Consider the following 21,864-nt stretch of genomic DNA (forward strand, 5'->3'; position numbering starts at 1 on the left):
TAAAAGACAAAGTGAACATAAAACAAAGAAAATAAAAAGAAAGAGTAAAATCAAAAATTTTTTTTTTTTTTTCTTTTTCTTTTTTTTTTTTCTTTTCTTCTCCTTTTTTTAATTTTAATAATGGAAAGTTTAACAGATTGACATGACATGAAAGAATAAGAGAAGGAGGGGGTTTATATATATTCTGAAAAGTTGGGAATTGAATTAAAAAGGAGGAAAGATTGTAATGGAAAGAAGTTGAATGGGTGGAATAAGCCGGTTGACGGAGTGAAGGCGGGCAAAGCCAAGATCTGGCGGATGGTTGTGGGCAGTTTCTGTGGGCAGTTTCTGTGGATCGGTTGACAAGACGACGTGTGCCACTTGTTTTATATTATAATCTCATCTCTTTTTCTCTTTTCTTTTTCTGTTTGGCAATTGTTGTTTTTCCATAAACCCACACCCAAAATAACTCCTTTTTTTTTATTTTTTATTTTTTATTTTTTATTTTTTATTTTTCGTATCTTTCCTGTCTACGTTCTTTATCGGTGGATCTTCCAATCTTTCTTCGGAGATCGTTCATCGTCTTCTTTTTCCTTTTTTGGGTTAATATTTTTGGAACAACGAAAAAAAAAAAAAAAAAAAATAGGGGCAGAGCACGCGCACCTACTAAAAAATATAATACAAATATACACACTACTCTCAACACTCCGCTATTTTTTTCAAAAAAAAAAAAGAATTTATTAAATCGCTCAAATTCCCAAATCATTTCGCAAAGTTTAAAATAAACAAAAAAAAAAAAAATTAATTAATAATTAACTAAGATAAATTAAAAAGAAATTCACTGATACCATAGCACTTCTATATAATTAAAACACCTTCTTTGGCCAAAATCTTTTCAATTTCTATAACTAGCTTTTTAAAAGATTTCTTAGACCCTGACTTCTTCACCAGTTTCAAATAACTTAAAGATCCCCTTTTCTTGTTTCCTTTGTTATCAATAACATCTATCTCAAACAATGTAGATCTCAAAGATAACATATTTTCCCCACTAATTTTACCAGTTATCATTCTATTATTGACATCGTGTTTAACATTTTTCAATCCATAACTTCTCCAAGTACTCAATAATTTATATAGAGCAGAACACATCTTACCAGCTTCAATTTTAGTGTATAACAAAACGGTGTTATTATTGATATTGATATCACTGTGTATGCTACTATTCCTGTTCTTAATATTGTTGCCATTATTGTTTTCTTGAGCATTTAATAAACTGAAAAATCCACTTTTCTTTTTAGGAACATCCGATTTAGCAACTACAGGTTTTATAGGTTTTATAGGCTTGTTCATAATCTTTTCTGTTTCTAGAATATTTGTTTTTTGTTCTTTTTGCTGTTGTTGTGGTCGACGCTCTTCTTCTTCTTCTTCCTTCTTCTTTCCTTTTTCCTTTTCCTCCTCTTTTTCCTTTTCCTCCTCTTTTTTTTCGCTTTCATCATCTCTCATCGGTGGAGGTAACAATGGCTTCTTGATCTCTTTGACATTTGTTAAAATATCCTTCCCCAAAGGCATCTTCGGTTCTTCCGACATGACAATACCCAAGCCAGTAACTTTACCACTATTATTATAACTACCATCAGTTTTGGTACTGTCAGTAACAACATTGCTATTAGCAGTAATATACGTATTGTGCAATGGTGGTAAAGATGGTAAATGAATGTCATCATTGCTCTTTGATTCCACCTCACTTCTGCTTTCACTAATACTATCATTATTAACCAAACTTTCTCCAAAGTTACTTTTGTCATTATTATTAACAGAACTATCTATATCATTTTGTGATTTAATTTCATATAAATGTTTAGATTTCAAAAAGTCATTTGTATCAGCATTCTCTTCAAATAAAAATTTATCATCATCGTAAACACTTTCTTCTTCTTCTTCTTCTTCTTCTTCTTTTTAATTTCTGGATCTTCTTGTTCCTTTTTGAGTTCTAAAACTTCTTCCTCCTTCTTGATTTCTGGTTCGTCCTCTTTTTTAATTTCTGGTTTGTCCTCTTCCTCCTTTTTAATTTCTGGTTCGTCCTCTTCCTCTTTTTTAACTGCTGGCCTGTCTTCTTCCTCCTTTTTAATTTCTGGTTTGTCCTCTTCCTCCTTTTTAATTTCGGGGTCTTCCTCTTCTTCCCTTTTAATTTCTGGTTCTTCCCTCTTCGCTTTTGGCTCTTCATCGTCCTGATTTCTATCATAAGTCCCAATACTTGAGTGAACACTTATCACCTCAATTGAGTTGTTATTATCTTCAACAAAACTTTCCATTTCATCTTTAGAACCGGAATTAAATGAGTCTTCTTCAGTTTTAACTGAAATTCCATCTTGTGTTTTAGTTGAAGGTATTTTTTTCAATTGAACAGCCAGATCTCGAAAGGAGGTTTTTGTGGAATACAACGATAAAACAGACAACCTTTTAATATTATCAGCATTGCTATTTTCATTCGGTTTCTTGCTTTCCCTAGTAAACTCAGGCACTTTGATATCACTGATTTTCCTAAATCCATTTTCTAAATGATACTCTTGATCACTATTCCCAGCAGTAGTAACAGTCTTGAAATCCATAGAGTAATTTTCTTGTGGCCCCTGTTGTTGCGTATTAAAAGGTAGTTTGCTGCTGCTATCAAAAAACAACAACTCGTTTATTGAACTACTTGCATTGGAACTAGTATAAATACGGACATTATCAGAGGTAACATCATTACTATTATCATTACTATTATCATATTTAGAGACATTTTTTAATATCGACTTTCTACGTGTATGTTGCTTTGTGTGGCTGTTTTTATTAGGTGTTGAGTTAATAATATAACCGTGATTGTTATTGGTAGCAGCAACACCACTAGTGTTGTTATTATTATCATCTATAAGAACAATATTATTATTACTACTGCTACTACTATTATCCTTTTGTTGCTGCAACGATAGATTACTATCACTCGAATCAGCAAATATAGATAAACTAAACTGAGAACCTAAAAATTTGGATCGTTTAATGCTGTCATAAACCCTTCTTTCAACTATATTTGAATTATCTAGCTGACCATCTACAATAATGGTACCATTAGAAGTAATACTTTCGTCACCATAACCATTACTGTTGTAATTATTCTCCTCTCCTTCAACTTTAACATCATGTTCCTCTTTAACAACCGCAGCCCTTTTAGCAACGGCAACACTTTTCCTTCTCCTTCTTTTCTTATCCTTATCATGAAATATTGACACACCAGGATCTAATCTGGAAGTTGGTCTTGTGTTTAATGAAAAGGCTCTTTTCTGCGTAGTTTTTCTCAATAAATTTTTATTATCATTTAACAGCAACTGCATAGAATCTCTCTTATGCCTATTATTAATAGGCTCGCTAATTGATCTGATATTTTGTTCTTCCAACAAATCTTGTTGTTCCATCTGTTGTGTTATCCTTTTAATTTTATCTGTAGTATCTTGATCATCATTGTCAAAGGTACTGTCATTCTCATCTTCGTATTCTTCCTCCTTAATGTCATTTAAATCTTCTTCATTTTTAACCAATACACTATTATCATCATAAAGATAATAATAATCTTCCCCCTCAGATCCATCATCATTAGTGTAACTAGACAAAGTCGAATCACTAAACCCAAAATCCTTTTTCAACCTAGCGATTTCCCTTTCTAATTGCTCTTTTCTCCTTTGCATCAGCTTTAACTTTCTTTTTTCTTCCAATCTGATTTGCTGGTAAGATTTAGCTCTATCATTTTCTAATTGCAATTCTCTTTCTCTCCTTTGCCTTTCCACTTCTTCTCTTAGCTTAGTTTCACGCACTCTTCTTTCCAATTCCTCTTTTTCCTTTCTAATTTGCTCAAATTTTTCATATTCGAAAACCTCATCAATTAAAGTAGCAAATGTTTGAGATGTTCTTCTTGTTTCATTTTCAATATAACCCCAATCTTGGTTTTCTATATCTCCCAATTTAGCATAGGTTGCAATTAATTTAGTTGTTATACTCCCATGTTTGATTTTCTTCAAAATTAATGATTGTCTGCTAGCACGACGACTGGTGGTATTGGTACTGTTACCATTGCCACTGCTAGATATACTTATACGATTACTAGCACGTGCCTTGCTGCTGGTTCTTGATCTGTTCGGTGTAGTGTAACTGAGGTGATCACTATTGTCAGGAACTGACGGCAGAAGCGGCAAAGGTGTTTGATCTTCTTCAATCTTAATATTGGTGCCAGAAGATGTTGGGGTTAGCCCGCTAATTATAGATGACCTTTTAACATTGGTGCTAGTTAAGAAACTTCTCCTCTTTAAAGGTGTCGAAGAAGTACTGGTTGTGTTCCCACTGTCACTATTTGCAGAAGACGAAGTAATTGAAGTAGAATTGGCAGTAGTATTGTTAGATGTCAATTTGTGGAAGGATACTGGTCTTCTATGCGATGAGGACACACTTACAGTCGATAATCTTTTATGGCTTATGCTTTGTGATAATTTTTTAGAAGGCGAAGGCGTAGTACTAGCACTAGTACTAGCACCGCTACTACTGTTCCTATTAGAGTTGTAGACAGAACGTCTTTTGATTTTTTGTGGAGAGGGTGTATTCGATGTTTTAACATTACCATTGGTATTATTATGACTATTAAAATTCTGTTTCAATGTGTCTTGTTTAAATCTAAATAACAAGGCATAAAAAGTTTTCTCTAAATTAGCACCAGGTTCCCTCAATTTATGTGAAATCTCGCTTCTATCTCTACCATGCCATAAAACCACCAAATTACTCAAAATAGATTGGTCAATACCATTTTCTAATGGGTTTAAGTACGTATCCTCTCTTGGCAAGTTTCTAATACTTTTAGAGTCCTTGATGTTGGGATATTTTAGCAATAACGGATGCTTTAAGATTTCTCTTGTTTTTATTCTAGCTTGTGGGTCAACAGTTAGTATTTTACCAATCAAATCCTGTGCTTCCTCCGATATATCTTTTGGCATATAGAACTTACCGCTTTGAACCTTTAATAATAATTTGCGGATATTGCCATCTTCTTCGTCAAATGGCAGTCTACCGGTTAGCAATGCATATAAAATTACACCACATGACCAAACATCGCTGGCAAATCCATGATAGGGAATACCACTAACAATTTCTGGTGCAGCATAATGTGGTGATCCACAACTGGTCTCTAATAATTTATCTTGCGTTTCTAAAGCAGCCATACCAAAATCGGCAATTTTTATATTATATTTATGGTCCAATAACAAATTTTCGGGTTTCAAATCTCTGTGAACAATACCTAAAGCATGGCAGTAGGATATACCAATTATAATTTGCCGAAAAAATCTAATTGCTTCATGTTCTGGCAATGGACCTCTTTCCACTAACAAATTGAAGAGTTCACCTCTTTGCACATATTCTAACACCATGTATAGATCATTTTCAGTTTCCCAAACATCATACAACCTAAGAACATTTGGATAATTTAATAACTTCATAATGATAATTTCTCTTTCTATACCATACGGTAAGCCATTATCCTGATCACTAACCACTGTAGAAGTACTATTTTGAGCGGTATTGAATAAAGATTTACTAACTATTTTAACTGCTGCTTGTTGTCCAGTTCTTTCGTGAGAAGCCATTCTAACTCTACCACTGCTGCCAAATCCTAAAGTCTTTCCCAACAACCATGGTCCTATCTTGTTATTTGTATTATCTGCAGTTGTAGAAGGAACATTGTAATTTGTTTCGGTCATTATATGTGCGTGCTTTTTTTTGTCTTTTTTTTTTTTTTTTTTGTCTTTCCACTAGCTGTCGATTCGAGTCTACAAGAAAAGAAGAAGGAAAAAAGAAGAAGGAAAAAAGAATAAACAAAAGAAAATAACAAAAATTTTTCTTGAAATCAAAAAGATGTAGAAAGAAGAAAAAAGAAAAAAAAAAAAAAAAAAAAAAAAGTTTAATTGCACCAGAAGATGTAAACAGCTTATTAAAATTTGGATTTGAAAGAAAAACAAGATCTTTTGCAACTTCTGGCTGAAATTTCTTTTTTTTAATTTTTCTTTTTCTTTTTTTTTTTACATTTTGTTTATTTTTATTATACATTTTTGTTATTATTTTTTGTTAGAAGAGAGGGAGAATAAAGGGTAGTACGCTTTTAGGAATCTTGTTATTACGATTTTTCTAAGGGCTATTTTTGTATTTTAAGATTTCTTTTTTCTTTTTTCTTTTTTCTTTTTTTTTTAAATTTGTTTGTTTTAAAATTTTTAATCCACTACAAAAAAAAAAAAGCTTGTTAAAACAAATAATAAATGAATGAGATATGTGTACTAACTTATTTTTTACAAAGCGTATGTTAAATGAGAAGAAAAAATAATTGTGCCCAGATCTTGAAACAAGTATTATCTTACAAATGATATCAAGAAAACTTGGCAGAATAAGATAAATTCTCTTTTTTCTTTTTTTTTATGTTAAACTACCATTTGGAAAATCATTTATTAAATTAGAAACACAACAACAACAAATTCTATGAGAATTTATACTATTAATGGGTCATAACTGGATTATACTTCCAAATAAAGATCTCAATTAAAATCTAAACTTACTAGCAATAATAGACATTACGATATAAACTTTTCGGCAAAAAAAAAAAAAAAAAAAATAAATAAATATAAATATATATATATATATATTGCTGCTTAAAAACGCGTAACATTTTAAAATATGCACATCTAACACATTCTACTTTATGTTTCCATATTTGGAGAATTTGTTATTAAAATTACCTTTTTAGAGGGAAAAAGAAAGGTGTGGGTGTAAAGTTCCCTTTGTCATCGATGCCAATTACACGTGAACTAACTCTACACAATCCATGACAGCCTTTGCATTTTTCGCGTTTTAGTTTTGCCTCTCGAATCTTTTCTTTATAAACGGCGTTTGTTATTTATATATTCATAAAATGGACATCGGACAAAACACAACGGATATTTCCCTCTAATCCTTTGTATGCTTCAAAAACCGGCCTTTTATATATATATATATATATCTTTATATGTATATGATATGTAATACTAAAAACAAAATAAAACTATAGAGAAAAGAAAAATAAACCTATTTATTTTCTGCAAAGAAAAAATTGACACCAACCAATTCCAATCCATTATCCTTAGACCACTTTTCAACCCCTGTAGCTGGAGTTCCATAACCCCAATTAGCTCTTTTGTTATCACTACTTGGGTTGTATTTAGTAGGAACTCCTTTGAACAAACAGAAAATATATCTGTGAGACCCAGTCCCCCTTGGTGGAGCAGGTCCTAAATAATCAATAATAGTCTTAGCATTTTTGTCATTACTGTTGATGGTAACTAAATCATTACCACCAGCACCGCCGTGCTCAGCAATTAAATCTGTGACAATCCAATGACAGTACTCACTCCATTTTTTTTCTGTTCTGGAAGGGGCATCTGGATCAGTTAAAACCAAAGTGTATTTAGAGCTAGTGTCAATAACGGTAGAATCATTGTTGGAAAGGGATAAAAGCTGAAATTTTGGAGCACTTTGAGTCTTGTCAATTGGTAAAATATTACCCATAGCAACGGTCAATCCACCAGGATATTCTACACTTAACAAAGTTTTTGGTAGTAAAGAACTATTTGTATTGGGAAACACATCAGGGATAATTGAGTGTTTAGAAAGAGCCTCTAAAACAGATTTACTAACATTTAAAGCTTGATTCATTCTAGTACAATGTTTATTATTAAAAAAAATTTTTTTTGATCTTTTTTGACCTTTTTTTATTTTTTATTCTTGTAAATAGAATAGAGAAATAATATCTATTTATATATATATAAAATATTCCTTTTTTTTTTTCTTAATATACTTTTTCAATTTTATTGATTCTTTATATATGTTATTATGAGCTAATGATCGTATGTAACTTGTCTATTATTATCAATATTTTTTTTGTTATTTTCTCCCCCTTCTTTAAACTTTTGTTGTTCTCCCTTTTTTTTTTTTTTCATTTATTTATTGCGTTTGTGGGAGGGTAAGAAAGAGTGGGACTATGCTTTATATTACGTATATATAATATATATATATATATATATATTGAAATATAAAGCAAACTACAAAACAAATAAAAATATAAAAAAGATGAATATAATAAAACTGGCGCTAAATTTACGGAGAAAAAGGGCGAATAATTTGCAAAAGGCGAGTCCGTCGGACGGAGGTAATCAGATTGGCTATATGTGGAAAGTCGATATTAAAAGACGAAATGAAAATATTATTATGCTCTTTTTTACTGTGTTTTTCTTTTTTCTTGTTGTTTTTTTTTTTTTTTTATTTTTTTTTTCTTTCCCTTTCCCTTTTCCCCCTCTCCATTATATATAAATAATATGTATATTAATTTTTTTTTTTTTTTTTTGTCGAAAATATTTTTATTTTATAGCAATAATACTAAACAGATTACTTTTTATGGTTTAACATTATATTCCTATATAACGTTTAATCTTCACGGTTGATACCCACATTTTGATTATTAATTTTAATTTCCTTTTTTTTTTTTTTTTTTTTTTTTTTTTTTTTTTTTTCAAAAAATCTTAATATTTTGATATTATTTAAGATATATTCAAAAGTTCTGAACGTCTATCATTTACTGTTTAGCCCGAAATATCATATCTGTGATTATAAGGACTATAAATAATCAAGTTTAAGGAATTTTAGTACAGGAACAAACGACACGACTAATTTTTGGACGACTTTTTTCCCTCGGTTAAAAAAAAAAAAAAAAAAATAGAGAAAAAAAAAAAAGAATTAAAAGTACATGACTAATATCAATAACAATATTAATACTGTTACACCTCCCTCTCCAAATAGCAGTGAAAGCAGCTCTGTTAATAAATTAAAGGATAGAAGAGTCACCTCATTATTGCCATTAATTTATACGGAATTAAACAATTGTAAAAAAGAAATAAAATTATTACAGGATAATATTGAAAGACTAAATGATTTAGTTAACACAGTTTATAAATTAGATACAGATAATGAAGTAAAAAGTGTACAAACCCTTCATGCGGCTAATAATAAAGTAACCAAGAAAAAACAAGCTAAGAAACTTGTTCAATCCCAAGATGTTAAACCGGATATAGCCCCACGAACATCGATTACACCTCACCAGCCTGACTCCAATACTATATCAATAAATAGCTTATTAATGAAGACTAACGGATTGCTTTCCAACGATGAAACTTTAAAATCAGTCAAAGAACCGCCATTCAAAATTGATTACGATGCTGATTCTCATACTACTTCTGATGCTAATAATAATGCTCTACAAGATACATTGGAATTCAACTATCCTAAAGATTTAAAAAGCATTCGTAAAATATATGAGTTTCAAACAACAAGAGTTATATCGTCAGTAAAATGCCCTATTGAGTTGGAGAAGGAGTTTGGAGCTAAATGGAGGGGTGGTGCTACATCTAAGAAGTTTTATAGATACCAAAACGTAGTCAAATTAGTAGAAAATGCAGTTCGCAATGGTTATGATAAGAATGAATCTATTGATGAGTTAGATGAAATGTTATCCAACAGGGTCTTGTCATTGTATAGGTTAATGGATAAATTGGACAACAACAAATTACCAAAAAAATATTTAACTACAACTGGTTAATGACTTATTTAATGTATATAAAAATTAAAATAAAAATAAACAAAACCGTGGTTCTCGGATAAATAACTATGAGATTTATATACCGATTTTTTTTCTTAAAAAAATAATCAAAAAGTGAAAAAAAAAAAAAAAAAAAAAAAAAAAAAAAAAAAAACCTAAATCGTATCACTCTGTTGGAATCTGTTATAATTCCAATATCTATATCTTATAAGCAAATATTACTATACGCCAAGACTTGTTAACAAGTGTTACAATATAAGACAGACACAAACAACATAATATGTTGAAGGCTTTAACCAGTTCCATGATAATAAACGGCAATAGATTAAAGAGACTATTTGGATGCACCTTTTTATTCAACAACCTCTGCTATAATGGTCATAATATAGCAATATACTTTATCACATTTATAATCTTGCTTTGTTATTTTATTTATTCTGAAACATTGGGAACTCTTTTCGGTTTATTTCCATTTCCCACAATTCCAGATGATTATGTGATACTACCTAATACTACTATATTAAAATCACATAGATCCGATGAAATAATAAGTGGAATACAATGTCTACTAATAGTTTTAATTGTACCACCAATAATTGTACTCATTCATCATTATAATACTAACCGGGACAATAACTTTTTTAGTACCAAATCAATGATCAATTTGATCCATTTAATTTTAGGATATTTAATAATCATTCTTTTTAATGGATGTATTACAAATTATTTAAAATGGACTATTTCCAACCCTAGACCTGATTTTATGGATAGATGTGGTCCAGTTATTAGTTATAACATGTTGGTACCATTCCATATAAAGAAATATTGTGGCAATGATATAAATACTTTTAAATTTCGAGATGGATTAAGAAGTACACCAAGCGGTCATTCAACATTTATATCGTGTTCCATGTCGTTTATATACGAATATTTAAGTACCACTACTATTACAAACAATAATAAGGCAATCAGGTTAAGTCATTTGTGGTGTATTGTTATCACTTTATTGGTTATGTACAGTAGAATAGTAGATCATAGACATCATTGGTATGATGTTGTAAGTGGTGGTATAATAGGTTGGACAATTGGTAGATATGGATATATCAAGATATTACCAAATATCCATTTGCTTAACATAAAAAGAAATAGTTCAACGTTACCAATCTAAACTGTAAAGTATTAGTAATTGTATATTCTGTGTAGTATATATACGATTGTTTCTTTTTTTCCTTGTATATATATATATATATATATATTAATGTTTAATAGTACTGCGACATAGTTATGTTCTTATAACCCAATTATTTTACGGTGATTTCTGTCTCGTAGAAGGTATATATATATATATTTTTTTTTTTAAGTATATATGAGATGGTTGATATAGTAATAAAGGAAAATATAGCAGTTTAATCGTTTAGTAAAACGAGAGCCACTTTCTCGGTCAGACAACACACTTTAAAATTTTCCGTTTATAAAAAAAAAAAAAAAAAAAAAGGGAAAAAACTCGCTTGTATTTTTACTTGCTGGAACAAAAATTGTGGTATACATCTGTACCTCACTTGGTAATTCTGTCTAATATTTGTCTTCTACAAGCCGTTCTACCTGCGTGAGTGTATTTTGCCATTGCAAATTTATAATTTTTAACACAGTTTTGTATTTATTTGGCATGTGCGTCTTTTCTGCGATGCCAGATATCACCGAAAAAATATATAACGAAACGTAAATATAATTATAAACCCGTATAAAATTAAACAATTATTGTGCTTGCATGTGAGAAAAAAATTATTTGCTATTCAAGTACGTTTTTTTTTCTTTTTTCTTTTTTTTTTTAATTTCTTTTTTTTCTTTTTTTGTTTTAAAGGTTATTTGCTATCATTTTCAATTAATATATAAAGAGAAAAGAGAACGTTTTACATTTTGGTAGAAAGTCACAGGAAATTTATAATCATATATATTTATATATTTATTTTTTTTTATCCTCTATTCAATCATTTATACATTTTTCTTATATCTTAACTTCATGTTTTCAGTGTTTTGAATTAAAATTATATAACTAATAAAACAAAGGGAAGAATAATAACAAAAAAAAAAAAGAAAAAAAAATATATATATATATATATACACATATATACAACAGCAATGGCTAACGGCAAGACATTTTTATTTACTTCTGAATCTGTTGGTGAAGGTCACCCAGATAAGATTTGTGATCAAGTTTCTGATGCAATTTTAGATGCTTGTTTAAGAGAAGATCCTTTATCTAAAGTTGCTTGTGAAACTGCCGCTAAAACTGGTATGATAATGGTTTTCGGTGAAATTACCACCAACGCCAAGTTAGATTACCAAAAAATTGTTAGGGATACAATCAAGAATATTGGTTACGATTCTTCGGAAAAGGGGTTTGACTACAAAACTTGTAATGTCTTGGTTGCTATTGAACAGCAATCTCCAGATATTGCTCAAGGTTTGCATTACGAGGAGGCCATTGAACAACTAGGTGCTGGTGACCAAGGTATCATGTTTGGTTATGCTACTGACGAGACTCCAGAATTATTGCCATTGACTATTTTATTGGCCCACAAATTAAATATGGCTATGGCTGACGCTAGAAGAGATGGCTCTTTGCCATGGTTGAGACCAGATACCAAGACCCAAGTCACTGTTGAATATAAAGAAGAAAACGGTAGATGGATTCCATTAAGAATCGATACCATTGTTATATCCGCTCAACACGCTGACGAAATTTCTACAGAAGATTTGAGAAGCCAATTGAAATCCGAAATCATTCCAAAGGTCATTCCAAAGGAGTTGTTGGATGAAAATACCAAATACTACATTCAACCATCCGGTAGATTTGTTATTGGTGGTCCACAAGGTGATGCTGGTTTAACCGGTAGAAAGATTATTGTCGATGCTTATGGTGGTGCTTCTGCTGTTGGTGGTGGTGCTTTCAGTGGTAAGGATTATTCTAAAGTTGACCGTTCCGCTGCTTATGCTGCAAGATGGGTTGCTAAATCTTTGATTCACGCTGGTTTGTGTTCCCGTGTTGAAGTTCAATTTTCCTATGCCATTGGTATTGCTGAGCCATTATCTATTCACGTCAACACCTATGGTACTGGTAAAAAATCTGATGAAGAAATTTTGGCAATCATCAAGAAAAACTTTGATTTGAGACCAGGTGTTTTAGTTAAGGAATTGGACTTAGCTAGACCAATTTATTTGCCAACTGCTTCTTATGGGCATTTTACCAATCAAGAATACCCATGGGAAAAACCAAAGAAATTGAACTTTTAGAAAGTAAAAAGGAGAACAAAGAGAGAAGAGTAAACCTTAATGTATGAAAAAAAAAATTTTTTTTTTTCCATTGGAGCTCTGCTTTTTTATGTATTTCATGTTGTGAATTTTTCTTCTTTTTATTTTTTTTTTTCTCTGAAAATCTGTATATTAATTTAGTCGATATTAATGTAAAGGAAAACCTATTAAGTAAAAAAGGGGGAAAGAATACACGCTATTATATTAATATTATTTACTAAGTTTTGGTTTGAAATCAAAAAGTGAATAAATAACAAAAAGGCTTTTACAATCGAAATAGGAATTTATATTATTTATTTGACTTTGACCATCACATATTTTCATGTATAATTATCATATATATTTCAACTCTATATATAGACAACTAACAAGATATCTTCAACAGTTTTTATCAAAAAGAGAAAAAAAAAGAAAAGAAAAGAAAAGGAAAGTGTGTGCATTTTATTTTTATTAGAGTTTTATGTCATAGGAACATCTTAGAATAAGCTTTAATTTGCAACCAAATATGTATATATGTATATATTTTTTTTTTCCGATTCATTTTACCTTTTATCATTCTTTAAAATTTCTAGTATTTTTAAAGCTTGTTCCAATTCTGTTATAGCAGTGTCCACGTCATCGTAATTCATAGCACTAATTGCAAATTTAGAATGTTTCTGTGCTTTTGTTATTAAACTACTAAAGTTCATCATTTCCCGGATTTCAACTTCAGTTAATGGTGCTTGATAGTGATGTATTTCTTGTTTTTTTTCAATTTGAGGAGCATCGGCGGAAATGGTGCTAGATATCTTGGTTGGTATTGGAGAAGGTATTTTAGAGGGTAGTGCTACCTCATCATCAGTTTGCCCTTTCGTAGAAGTTTCTATAGCATCATCATCATCAGTATCAGTATCATCTACAAAATCGGGCAATTTACGCCCATCACCTCCTGCTGATACAGCTGGGTCAACTATACCATTTATTTCGGAAAGACTTTTCTTCATTGGATCTTCACTACCAGTTTCTTGAGTTTCTTTATCTTCTTTAGATAGTTCTTTATCCAATATAACTTCCTCCATAGACTTTTTTTCATGTAATAGTTTTTTAATACATATTTTGCAAAATTTAATATTCTTTCCGCAATTCTCCTTTAAATCTGGCCAAGTATCTTGCAACATAGAATATAAATCAATACAACACCATAACCCTTTGATCAATTCTTCAATTTTGTCAATTTTCTTATTATTTTTGTCTTCAGTATCTTTATCAGTGATAACGCCACTCGATTGTGTTAATTCCTCCTGTTGTGTCTTCAATAATGAATTATATAACTTGGCGGTGAAATTTAAAACATAAATTTTCCCCTTACCTTCTATATCATGAATTACACTATATTCAGCCACATTTTCTTCTGTAATACTAAGTTTAAAACTTTCTACTTGATCTAATAGGTTGACAGCAACAGATCTATCCGAATCTTGTTTAATTATTAAACTTACCACGTATAGTTTTAAATAATAACTTATCAAACTCAAACCACTTTGGTCAAACTCATTAATTTCTCTAAATATTCTCTTTAACACTGACATGTCAAAATATATGCGATGGTTATTTAGACCTTTTTAATTTTATTTTTGGTTTAGTAAGATGTTGCTATGTAATGTATGTATATATGTGTAGGTAACAAAAGTAAAAGGACATAATGAAAAGAGTTTTTAATCACTTTTTTTTTTTCGCCTTTCCGTTTTACTTTTATTTTTAAAAAAGAGAAAAAAAATAATAATGAATAGTAGTAATTAAATCCGGATTCAAGTTTCCGGATGCAATCGGTATTTAAAACCTATATTTTAGTCCGAAGGTCTTTTTTATTTAAAAACACCAAAAAAAAAATAAAGCGAATTACGCATTGTAAATTTTATTTCCTAAAAAGGAAGCTTTATTAATTTATATGGACAGTTATTAAAAAAAGAATGTAAAAAATTATATATATATATATATATATAAAAAAAAAAAAGGAAAAAAAACAATTCTTTTGATACAAAGTAACGTTGTGTATACAGATCAGTGTAAACAAAGCTACATCAACAATATCATATATATATATATATATATATTATTGATCTTCTGTTTATTGCCCTTCATTATTTTGTTCGATATTGTTATATATCTGTGTTTTTATTTGTCCCTTTTTCACTCTTTTTCCTTTTTCTTTTTTCATTTCCGACTGCCAAAGTTATCATGAGCGTGCTTTTTTCCTTTTCCTTTTCCTTTTTCTTTTTTTTTTTTTTTTTTTTTTTTCTTTTGTTGTTGAATAAAAATTTTATCGACAATAAAAAAAAAATGAAAAGTAACAATAATAATAATATAAAAAAATAAAAAAAAAAAGTAGTCAAAACAATTTAGTACCAAGATATTTTTTTATTGTTATTGTTTTTATAATTGATACCCCATTTTCCAAAGATTTAACCTAGTTTAAACTAAATTGATCGATAAGCTAGAAAATAAATATATAGCTTCCTTTTTGCCATAGTATTTCCAAACTTCTTAGAAATCCTCTAGAATTGGGCAAAACAGCAACGATGGAACACGAAATTAGCAGAATAACTGACAATGGCTTAACTCTAACTCTATTTAAAAGAGACTCTGATGGATTTTTTAGACCTTCAGAAACAATTGTATCATTATTTAATGCTAGAAAATCTACAGTTGTAGATTTAGAACAGCGAATCTCCACTATTGATTGGATTGATCCTAATAGAATGTTAAGGATCATTTATGAAATTGGTTACTACGAATTATTCCATGATTTGTTTGATTCACATCCAAATACACCAACAATATTAAATGAAGTTACAGATAACATTAAAGATCATATGTCTCTTAAAATGGAAAATGCAAAAAAACCATTAGAAGATGCGTTTTTCACCGATAGCGAACGTGCTAAATTAGAACTGTTTTTAAAGAAAATTTTGGTTCCAGTTGCCACTCAGCATTCACCAATTATCAATCCCACATCGGATGGCCCCAGTGGTGTTGAACATACGGGTACAAACACATCTAATGAAAAGCATTTTCAAGATATATTTGATGAAATAAATAGAACATATCCTCACCAAAATTTGAACTTAAATATCGTTATCGATGAACAAGGTAGCACTGTATTGCATTGGCTTTGTTCCTTAGCTAATGTGCCCCTAATATCTGTTATTTTGAAGAACGCTGAAACCAATACCAATTTTATTACAAGCCACACTCCCTCCAATATTACCGTGGATATTACTCTGGGCGATAACCTCGGTGAATCATCATTGTTAAAGGCAGTGAAATCTGTAAATAATTATGAAAATGGCACATTTGAATCTATGTTAGAAATGCTATATCCCTGTTTGTTACTGTTGGACAATAAGAATAGAACTATATTACATCATATAGCTTTAACCTCCGGGATGAATGGATGCTCTGTTGCAGCTAAATATTATCTAGATATTCTATTGGGATGGATTGTCATTAACAATGAAAAAAATGCTGGCAGCACTAATGTTAATAATGATGATGCTGTTAGTAATAGTAATAATAATATTGATGATAATGACGATAAAAACAGTAATAATAGTAGTAATAATAAAAGTACAGACACTAACAATAAAAATAATGGTAATAGGGATGAGGATAATAGCAGAAATAATACTACTGATAAAAATAGTGCAACCCCCATTATTAATGATAATGACAACAATCCCACCAATTCTAACATTAAAAAATCGGACATCACACTTAGATGGTTTATAGATAATGTATTAAACGCACAAGACTCCTCAGGTGATACCTGTTTAAATATAGCCAGTAGGTTGGGTAATGTGGCTATTGTAGACGCACTTTTGGATTATGGTGCTGATCCATCTATTGCCAATAATTCCGGTTTAAGACCTTTAGACTTTGGTGCTGGAACAATTGCCAAAAAAAACACCGGTAATCCCAAATTAAGCATATCCTCAGCATCTTCTGATACTAAGATAAATTCTATTAATGAATATGGTTCAAAAAATGTTAATGCTACCATACGTAATAACAATGTTCCTGATACTGCACCAATGATGGATTCTATTCAAAAACTTATAGATTCTATTAACGAAACATATAAGGGAGAATTAAAACAACATAACGATAGTGTGGAGTTGTTACAAAAAAAATTACAAGATAAAAGAAATGAATTGAGTGAACTAAGAAAAAAAATAAGTGATTTTAAATCGGTAAAGGATAAATTTTTCAAATTGCAAGAACAAATAACTAACTTGGAAAACGGCATTGCAGATGAAAGCCAATTATTTCAAAATTTAACCGAAAATTTCCCAGAATTAAACGATGAAGATGACAGTGAAATTGAATTTGATGCAGATGAACCCTTTAAAATTGGAATAATATACGATTATATATCAACTGTGTTAAATAAAGAGTACGATGGTGATGTTGAGAAACTGGAACAAAATCTAGTTGATGACACTTTACGGAAATATATTCTGGACATGCTTAATAAAACTGATTCTAAAAAAACAAATGAACAGCTGAATCATTTGCCTTCAAAAGAGGTTCTAAATGCAAGAATACAAGCTTACGAGGAAAATGAAGTCTATCTGCAAAACACTCTACAAAAGATTAAAGAGCAGCAGCAAGCCTTGGAAAGCAAATTTAAACGTGTTTTAAGTTTATGTTTAAAAGTTGATGAAAATAAAGTTGATGGTATGTTGGATGGTTTGTTACAGGCTATAACCAATGAAGATCTGGAAGATATTGATATGAATGAAATGCAAAATTTTCTAAGAAAATCTTCAGTAGACATATGAAATATATGTATATATTAAAAAATAGGTACTTGGTGTGCATTATATAGAATTATACAATGTTATAATTAAATGAATTCTTTTTTTTTTTTTTTTTTTTTTTAAAAAAAAAAAAGGGAAAAGAAAAGAAAAGGTAATATTCTATATATGATACAAAAAAACCAAAAAAAAAAAAAAAGTAAATAAATAATTATTTCTTTGGTTTTTTCCAAAAATATTGTTTATGGGTTCTCCTACAACTCCTTAGTCCAGCTCTCCCACCCTTTAATGACCTTATTAGGTTTTTCCTTTCTTCATCATCATCTTTTTCAAGTTCATAAAAATATTCTTCCTCCAGCGGTTTACCAGCTGCATCTTTGCCAACACGATTAATAACCCCTAGACATTCGCAAGTTTGTAGTACTGCACGTAACTCGGATTTGGACATCTTTTGAGTAGTGGAATTTACAGGTGCTAATACACTTAGTGGTACCTGCTGAATGGTGGCAAAAGCCAAATGGTTTATTAGACAGCGTTTCAAATCCTCGATATTAACGGATTTGGCTCTCAATTGAAATATAATTTCATCTTTTGTTAATTTTAATTTTTTGATATTTTTTTTGGAATCCTTGCCATGATCTTCGCTCTGTGCTCTTTTTTTATTTTGTTGCTCTTCTATTGGTTTGTGTTTTATTGGAGACTGGATATCAATGTCGTTACCGTCATTAGTCTCATTTTGTTTAAGGGGCGTGTGTGGTGGGTTCTTTATTATTGATAATGTTAGTTCTTTTTGTTCAAAGGGGAGTTGTGTATTTACTTCCTTTAAAATCTTTTTCTGGGAATAAATACCATTCCTGGTGGGTGTTTCGAAAATAGGTTGAATATCGGTAACAACAATTGGTGTTACTGGAGATTGTTTGAGTTTAGTGCTGTTGTCATTCTCAACAGAAATTTCATCAACGGTTTTCGCAGCACTTAATTGGAAGGGAGAAAAATCACTTTCAGTAACATCACTGTCATCATCCTCTTCAGTATCTTCCACTAAAGTTAAAATAGCGTCTACTTTTCCGAAGTCTAAAACAGTTTCTGGCAAAAAGGGCATGTAACATGTTTCATTCTGCTTCATGATGAATGAAGTCAAATTCCTTTTCTTAATTATTTCCCTGTCTGTAACCAATACATCGCCGTTTTCCAAATCAATGTCAGCAGTAGAAATCAGTTCAAATACATTGTCTGCCAAGTTTTTAACCAAATCATAATTTAACTTACGAGGAAACACAACACACAAACCATTACAACCTAAACACTTTAACTTAATTTTGTTAGTAATTGGATAATAGGTAATCGAAGCATGTTGACGGCTAACATTTTTATATTTGGGCAATAGCACATCACAAATAGCAGATTTTCTACCAATTGTCAGTGATTGTTTGTCCGTTGGCTTAATAGGAATGAAGATTAAAGGATACCCCTTTTCTTGTACTTGAAATTTAACATTATTGTATGGGGAAGAAGACTTTTTTTCCTGTGCCAGTAAATCTTTCTTAAGCTCATTTTCTAAGGCTAAATCCGAGCTCGTTGGCGAGGGCCGTGTTGGGGACGATTTTAATTCATTCACGTAATATTCTTGCCCCTTCCGTTCTTCCAGGTTCTCAGTTTTAGAGTCTGGTGAAACCAAAATATTGGCGTTCCCGGTAGACGATGATGGATTAGGAGTAGGGTATAACAATGGGTCGTTCGATTGGCCAGCAAAGTCAATAACACTACCATTGTCTGTTGCAGAAGAAAAAGTTGAATACTTATTTTTGATTGAATTATCCTTTCCCACTGGCTCTTCATATGCCATGGTAGGAGAAGAGGGAGGGAAATGAATTGTCATTTCAAAATTTAGTCGTTTTTTTTTTTTTTTTTTTTTAATATATATCAGCTAAGCTATATAGCCTTTGGACAATTTTCTTTTCTTTAATGCTTGATACATTTTATATATTAAATTAAGGAATTTTTTTTTCAAAAAAAAAAGAAAAAAGGAAAAAAGAAAAAAAAAAAAAACTAGTTAAAAATATTGTATGAGTTAAGAATAATTAAGACAAATTAAAAAATCAAAAAGTTAAAAGTTACTTTAAGTCATTTCGAAATAAAACACCAAAATACCCAATTTTTATATGGTTAATGGATATTATATATATTTTTAGATTGACGCGTTGTTTACTTTCAAAAAAAAAATGCTTTTCGTGTAGCCTTTTTTTTTTTTATATACAAAATATAGCCCTAGTAAAGGGTTGTTATAGCATAGTACAACATGTTACTTTTTGAGACAAGTTGCATGTATATACACCTGTACCTTATAGTTTTTATTTCTATTTCTATTTCTATTTTTATATATTTATTTATTTACTTATTATTAACACTGTTTAAATGATCTTCGTTCAGTTACTTTACTATGGTTTACTTTTTTCGCTCTATGGGATAGTTGCTCTCTGATCTTGACTTGCTTGTCTGTTAATTTTATTTTTCTCTTTCTCTCTTTGTTTCTTGAAATCTTGTTTATAGTCCCATGCAATTTTTCCTTTTTTCTTCTTTTTATATTTTAAGTTTTCTTCATTTTTTTCTTCCAATTTTTTTTTCTTTTTTTCAGTGTGTTTTGAAACAAGCAGTTGAGCATGTACATTTTGTTTAGTGCTTTCCTTTCTACTGTTTTATACAATCTTGTACAAAGCACAGCTATTTTATCTCTCCTTTTTTTTCTTTTTTTTTTTTTTTTTTTTTTTGTTTCTTTCGTTTTGTCTTTTTGTTTTTTTTTCTTTCTTTCTTTTTTTTTTATTGTCAACGTATTGGTTTTTGTTTCTTGGTGAAAATCACTCTTCTCTTAATTCCCCATTTATTTTTTTTTTTGTTTCTACAGCTATATTCTTAACAATTTAATACTATTTGCTTGTTTATAAAGGAATAAAAGAACCAAAACCAAATAATATACAATAAGTAAAGATGGGTAGTATGTAGAAAAACGATAAACAAATTAAATTGAAAAGCAACTAAAAAAAGAAAATAAAAATAAAAACTGTAATGGATTGTGAAAATGACTGGTTAAGAAAGAATAGATATGTGCCTACGTTTTCTTTTTATGGTTTTCATGTTAAATGTAATGCAATTTTATTAATCAACACGATTCAATATTATTAATGATATAACATGGGTATATTCCAAGTCTCAAAAGAATCACATAATGAAAATGTTAATATTGACAAACCACCTAATCAGGATCGTGTTTGTTATTAATAGGGTGTGAATGTTTAGTATCAATAAACTTTTGGATACCTTTGTGACGCAACTTTTATATTTGAAAAAGAAAATATTGGATTAAACAGAATTTTAACACATCTTAATTATTCAAATTAAAAATACCCGGTGGAGTTGACACTTTTTTCTATTTTTTAGATATAACCCTTAAAATTGTGATATGAGGCTAATGAAATAATGAATTAGGGAATAACATCTACATATTAATGAACTGTGAAAGAATACAGGTCAATCAGCTGAGAAATGTTAATTTCTTAAAAAAGAGAGAAATCCATTTTTTAATTTTTTTTTTTTTGCTTTTATATTTGAAAAATAAAGAAAGTTTTTACTAACCAAGTTTTTAATTTATTATTATTATTATCATTATTGGTCTCGCTTATATAGGTGATGATTCCAATTTGATTTTATTAAAAAAAAATTTTTTTTTTAAACAGAGGGTACTCCTTCATTCGGTAAACGTCACAACAAATCTCACACTTTGTGTAACAGATGTGGTCGTCGTTCTTTCCATATTCAAAAGAAGACCTGTGCTTCCTGTGGTTACCCAGCTGCTAAGACTAGATCCTTCAACTGGGGTGCTAAGGCTAAGAGAAGAAAGACCACTGGTACTGGTAGAATGAGATACTTGAAACATGTTTCCAGAAGATTCAAGAACGGTTTCCAAACTGGTGTCGCTAAGCCACAATCAGCTTAAATCTAAGAAAAGCAGAATATGATCAATTTATGTTTATAATAAAGATTGAATATTAAGTAATAGATAGAGACTAAGGAAAAATTCTTTTTCTTTTT

The 21,864-nt window shown here is 30.1% G+C and overlaps 8 protein-coding genes across 8 annotated transcripts; 4 read left to right on the plus strand and 4 right to left on the minus strand.

Annotated features, from left to right (window-relative positions):
* Positions 1-1,844: 1,844 nt before the first annotated feature.
* On the minus strand, positions 1,845-5,756 carry GIN4 (protein kinase GIN4; the record flags this gene model as incomplete). The annotated part of the gene is made up of 1 exon (XM_046079307.1): positions 1,845-5,756. The coding sequence occupies one exon, from the start codon at positions 5,754-5,756 to the stop codon at positions 1,845-1,847; it is 3,912 nt and encodes a 1,303-aa protein (XP_045933515.1).
* Positions 5,757-7,107: 1,351 nt separating this feature from the next.
* On the minus strand, positions 7,108-7,734 carry SCDLUD_003863 (YbhB/YbcL family Raf kinase inhibitor-like protein; the record flags this gene model as incomplete). The annotated part of the gene is made up of 1 exon (XM_046079306.1): positions 7,108-7,734. One exon carries the CDS (start codon positions 7,732-7,734, stop codon positions 7,108-7,110), a length of 627 nt encoding a protein of 208 aa, XP_045933516.1.
* A 1,087-nt stretch (positions 7,735-8,821) lies between these two features.
* Positions 8,822-9,670, plus strand: SCDLUD_003864 (uncharacterized protein; the record flags this gene model as incomplete). Its single annotated transcript, XM_046076761.1, has 1 exon — positions 8,822-9,670. One exon carries the CDS (start codon positions 8,822-8,824, stop codon positions 9,668-9,670), a length of 849 nt encoding a protein of 282 aa, XP_045933517.1.
* A 655-nt stretch (positions 9,671-10,325) lies between these two features.
* LPP1 (phosphatidate phosphatase LPP1) lies at positions 10,326-10,838 on the plus strand (the record flags this gene model as incomplete). Its single annotated transcript, XM_046079305.1, has 1 exon — positions 10,326-10,838. One exon carries the CDS (start codon positions 10,326-10,328, stop codon positions 10,836-10,838), a length of 513 nt encoding a protein of 170 aa, XP_045933518.1.
* A 971-nt stretch (positions 10,839-11,809) lies between these two features.
* Positions 11,810-12,964, plus strand: SCDLUD_003866 (methionine adenosyltransferase; the record flags this gene model as incomplete). The annotated part of the gene is made up of 1 exon (XM_046079304.1): positions 11,810-12,964. The coding sequence occupies one exon, from the start codon at positions 11,810-11,812 to the stop codon at positions 12,962-12,964; it is 1,155 nt and encodes a 384-aa protein (XP_045933519.1).
* A 560-nt stretch (positions 12,965-13,524) lies between these two features.
* Positions 13,525-14,550, minus strand: VTA1 (Vta1p; the record flags this gene model as incomplete). Its single annotated transcript, XM_046079303.1, has 1 exon — positions 13,525-14,550. The coding sequence occupies one exon, from the start codon at positions 14,548-14,550 to the stop codon at positions 13,525-13,527; it is 1,026 nt and encodes a 341-aa protein (XP_045933520.1).
* Positions 14,551-15,540: 990 nt separating this feature from the next.
* On the plus strand, positions 15,541-17,802 carry SWI6 (transcriptional regulator SWI6; the record flags this gene model as incomplete). The annotated part of the gene is made up of 1 exon (XM_046079302.1): positions 15,541-17,802. One exon carries the CDS (start codon positions 15,541-15,543, stop codon positions 17,800-17,802), a length of 2,262 nt encoding a protein of 753 aa, XP_045933521.1.
* A 187-nt stretch (positions 17,803-17,989) lies between these two features.
* On the minus strand, positions 17,990-19,657 carry TOS4 (Tos4p; the record flags this gene model as incomplete). Its single annotated transcript, XM_046079301.1, has 1 exon — positions 17,990-19,657. One exon carries the CDS (start codon positions 19,655-19,657, stop codon positions 17,990-17,992), a length of 1,668 nt encoding a protein of 555 aa, XP_045933522.1.
* Positions 19,658-21,864: the final 2,207 nt, after the last annotated feature.

The sequence above is a fragment of the Saccharomycodes ludwigii genome, chromosome V (assembly GCF_020623625.1).
Source record: "Saccharomycodes ludwigii strain NBRC 1722 chromosome V, whole genome shotgun sequence".
NCBI lineage: Eukaryota > Fungi > Ascomycota > Saccharomycetes > Saccharomycodales > Saccharomycodaceae > Saccharomycodes > Saccharomycodes ludwigii.